General features: G+C 41.3%; 1 protein-coding gene across 1 annotated transcript; it reads left to right on the plus strand.

The window, feature by feature from the left end:
- The first annotated feature begins 459 nt into the window (after nucleotides 1–459).
- gja4 (gap junction protein alpha 4) lies at nucleotides 460–4,633 on the plus strand. The gene is made up of 2 exons (XM_010779580.1): nucleotides 460–707; nucleotides 2,464–4,633. The coding sequence occupies exon 2, from the start codon at nucleotides 2,473–2,475 to the stop codon at nucleotides 3,622–3,624; it is 1,152 nt and encodes a 383-aa protein (XP_010777882.1). The 5' UTR covers nucleotides 460–707; nucleotides 2,464–2,472; the 3' UTR covers nucleotides 3,625–4,633.

Here is a 4,633-nt window from a genome sequence, read left to right on the forward strand (position 1 = left end):
GGCGTCATGGAAAATTACACGAGTGTACACGGATGATAGAAAGTCCCGTTAGTCATCTGATCTTAACTATTCTTATGAAAAATTTAAAATATTATCTGATTGTGGCACTGTAAGAATGCTAAAATGACCAATATTTTAAAATAGAAAAGAAAATAACTATAAAACCCATTTGATTTACAATGGATTGTCGAAGACAAGTAACAAAGTATTTTTTTTCTTACCAAGTTACTTAATTTGAATGTATGGAGCTGAATTATAATACTACTATACTGACTGTTTCCTTTTCCCCTTTAAACACGACCATCTCAATCTTTCCAGTGCCCCTTCCTTCCCTGACTTTTAAGCTTCTCCCCCCTCCTCTCACTTTAAAGTAATCCAAGTCAGGCGATGTTCCCCTTGTAATTAATGCAAATTGGTGGTCTTTAAACAAAGTTAAAACCAAAACGCCCGAGCGCAGTTAACTAAAGAGCTACTTTAGGTTCATACATCCCATTTCCTGGACCAATTTCCCGAGGGAAGGGCCAAATAAGCAGGCATGGGAAAGTTCTCCGCACTTTTTCCGATTACATCGATTCTTTTTAAAGAAGGCATAACACAAACCGACTGCTTATTGCCACCGTAGGCAGCGGAGGGAGACATTAAAGTACACTGAGTGCTGAGACCAGTACGCCAATAAGGAGACAAACCCCGCTTCACGAGAGAGAAAGGTAAGAACGTTTCCCAATTAGGAACAAAACACAGATTAGCATTGTTTGTGTCGAACAAAAAAACACTTTCATTGTGTACAAAGGACATAATATGTCCCTGCAGCTTTAATTTGTTGTCAAAGAGTGAATGATTATGTTGTTTTAAATCCCCTTAAAGAACAAATATTGTATTTATTATAAGTGACTTTTAGTGCCTAGAGTACTTTGTATTGACTATTGGAGGTGAATTTTGCTTTTATGTCATTATTTTATGACTTTGTGTATTCCGATCTAATGGATTTCAGGATGAACTTCTGAATGTGAATTTCAGTGAATCTTGAGTTTTTTTTAACTATTATTTATTTATCCTGCTTAGTTAAAGACATATTTTTAAATGTGTACTAGTAACACAAAAAGAACCAAGTAATCTAATAATAAGAATAGAAAAAAAGAAGACTTATTAATAGTCCAGTGAAAAGCGTGTGTGTCTGTGGCATTTATGATAGTGTTTTACGGTATTTTATACTATATATGTATTATGGACTTATGAATTGTCTTATTTCATCTTGTGGTTCTCTCTGATGGTTCTCTCATACTATGTTGGTATTCTGTAGCATATTTATTACACGGTACCACTTTGGCCAATACTCTCAGTGGTGGATCACTTTTGAACTTTTTTTAAATTTAATTATGAGTAGAGATGGATAGGAGAAAGAGGGTTATAAAATGCAACAAGAGAATCAAACCTTTGCTTATCTGTGGCACGAAGTTCTCGGCTACCAAAGCACTCCCCAGATATCATGTTTTTGCCAGAATCCCTGACACGCCATTGTCTTGTCTCATCCTGTCAGAAGGGTTTGTGTTTTCACTATTAGTAAGTTTTCTTTTCTCAGAGGGGAAGAAATAACAAAAAAACATAAAAAGGTCTAAGCAAATAGACAAGTGTCTATTTGCACACAGGATGTTTATTCTGCGTGTGTGTGTGTGTGTGTGTGTGTGTGTGTGTGTGTGTGTGTGTGTGTGTGTGTGTGTGTGTGTGTGTGTGTGTGTGTGTGTGTGTGTGTGTGTGTGTGTGTTGAGCTTCCCGACAATAACTGACTGTGTCACTTATCGTTAACAATTTCTATTAATCTCCCCTCAATAGTTTTTATCAGCCACTTTGTGATTTGTCGCAGCGTTCATTGATTTATAAATTCAGTTAGAACTGTGAATGTAACAACAAAGAGGTATAATGTTAAAGTTTGAGGGGCTTCACTTCACTCCAGTTTAAAGAGTGAACGTGTACACTAGTTCTTTTCATATTTAATGTCAACTTACCATGTGTTTTTGTTTTACTGCCTTTTAGTGTATGGAGGCTTTGTTTTTCACCCTAAAAACGGTGTGAGCTCATGATACACATTTTCCACCATAAAAAAAATACACAATTATACTGTAAAGGTTAGAGAAATGCAGCTCATTTGTTGCTTATAGAAATCATCAAACACTTATGCATAAGCTGCGTGTTAATGAAAAGCACTTGAGGATTTTATAGTGGAAATAAAATGTAGCAATTAGGTGTTAATTGGCACATTCAAGCCAATCTGTTCAGCTATGGAGCAGTAAATGAGTATGTGGAGAAACTATATGGCCTGCATAACAAATGCAACACAAGCAGAAAGGTATAAAGGGATCCAGGCTCTAGAAGTTCCCATTGCAGTGAATACATGAGTAAACTCTGAAGTTTCTCAAACATTTTCTCATCTTTCCCTATCTTTTATCTACAAACTGTCCCTCTTAGGAGCAGAGGATGTCCAGAGCTGACTGGTCCTTCCTGGAGCACCTACTGGAGGAGGGTCAGGAGTATTCAACAGGCGTTGGCCGAGTCTGGCTTACTGTCCTCTTCCTGTTTCGCATGCTGGTGCTGGGAGCCGCTGCAGAGTCTGCTTGGGACGACGAGCAAGCCGACTTTGTCTGCAACACGAAACAACCTGGCTGCCCTGCCGTGTGCTACGACAAAGCCTTCCCCATCTCCCACTTTCGCTACTTTGTCCTCCAAGTCATCTTCGTGTCCACACCGACCATCTTCTACTTTGGATATGTGACTATAAGGGCTGGGAATGCCAAGAGAAAAGAGGAGGATGCGAAGGAGGCCGAAGAAGTTAGTGGAGGACGCAAGAAAGGAAAAATAGAAGTCAAATGGGGCAATACAAGTGCGACTAAAGACAATGCAGAAGAGAAGGAGAAACAAGAGGGTGGTGGGAAACGTGGAAGAGCGGAAAAAGCTCCACCTGAGGCTCCTAAACTGAAAGGCAGGTTGCTGTGTGCATACGCATTCAGCATCCTGTTAAAAGTCCTCTTAGAAGTTGGCTTCATCCTCGGGCTGTGGTTTCTTTACGATGGTTTCATCATTGCAGCGAAGTTCCAGTGCACGGCGTCCCCCTGTCCTCACACGGTGGACTGCTTCGTTTCTCGACCCACGGAGAAGACCATCTTCACCATCTACACTCAGGTGATCGCTGGCATCTCTTTGCTACTCAACATCATAGAGCTCCTCCACCTCATTCAGCTTGCCATCTCCCATCGGCTGGAGAAACGCTACCATACCGAGCAACAAGACTGCCTACCTCGGGCAGAGCAGGTACCGGCCCAGCAGGAGGCTCCAGAACTCCCAACGGAGCCATCAGAGCCGTACAATGCAGGGGGTCATGTCAACTTACCCGTCCAGGGAGAAGCCGCATGCTACCAAAACCCCTGTGAAAGCTACGGGGATCTGGCTATAGAGGTGAACTGGGGATCTAGGGAGAATATGAATGACCTTCTTCCCAGTTACGTGAACTGCATGGGGGCTATGAGGACATCCCATAACCCCAGAGTCCATTATAAAAAACATGCACATCATAATGGGAAAAACAGTAAGCCTGCCCATAAAGCACACTCAAAGCAAAAGCATTATGTGTGAGGCAGTCAGATGTGGTCATGTATTGTTTATCACCATGAAAGCTTTGTTTAGTCTTCCAGTTTTGTTTTTTTTGGATAAATGTAATCCTGAGCATGACACTTGACTGTCAGGAGTGCAAAGTGAGAGCTTAAACGAAGGAGAGACGAAGAACAGCTACTGCACTGTGATCCTGATGCCTCGGAGGCAGGCAAGCAAACAGCGATTTACCAGATAAATGGAACTATTAAAAACACAAGATGAGAACACTCCCCAAGGCAAACAAAGTGACACTACACTATGAGAGAAGACTGCAGTCATAAGATGCCATCATGTTTCATTTGAGGGCTTTTAAGGATGAATGCTACAGTGGAAAAAAACTGTGCAATGGGGGGTCTGCCGATGGGCTGGGGATATTCCATGATCGTGTTTGAGGGAGTATTAAAATGAAGCGTATTCCTCTGAGATTTGCACTGCAACCCCTAGAGTACTTTAAGACCCCCTCCTCCTCTGTCTCCCATGGTTCTGTCCCCACTATGGAATGTATGCTCTCTGGATCACGCTCTACTCCCAGGAGGATAATGGCTACGTGGATGCAGGCATGCATGCATGCACACACACAATGCACTTTTCCCCTTTCACCCAGTGAGTGTCTGCCCCTGAAGTTGGGGATATGAACTGGGGAAGTTGTTGGTAAAGCGAATGAAACCAAAGGAATTCTGGGATTGTTAATGACTTATAACCAAAGTATTTTAGCTATAAAGAAAGAGGCACAGAAAGGACCACTGCATTGTAGTTTATGGGAGCTGAATAATGGAGGAAAGACAAGCCACAAGTCGGATAATCCAAACTTTTTCCAGAGTTTGAGAGAGTTAAGATGCATTCGCGATTGCACACGGAACGGACCGAAAGCGGTACACAAATGGACAGATCTTTAATTATGTGCAAACTGTATTAAATGTTTTACGTTTAAAGAATGATGAAGAAATACCAGTGTTGATATTTATTATTTTGTTTAAAATAAAGTACTTTA

The sequence above is a fragment of the Notothenia coriiceps genome, unplaced genomic scaffold (genome assembly GCF_000735185.1).
Source record: "Notothenia coriiceps isolate Sejong01 unplaced genomic scaffold, NC01 NC01_scaffold00020471, whole genome shotgun sequence".
NCBI lineage: Eukaryota > Metazoa > Chordata > Actinopteri > Perciformes > Nototheniidae > Notothenia > Notothenia coriiceps.

What these genes read in the sequence shown, in the direction of transcription:
- gja4 (XM_010779580.1), top strand. Translation starts at nt 2,473, where the DNA reads ATGTCCAGAGCTGACTGGTCCTTCCTGGAGCACCTACTGGAGGAGGGT.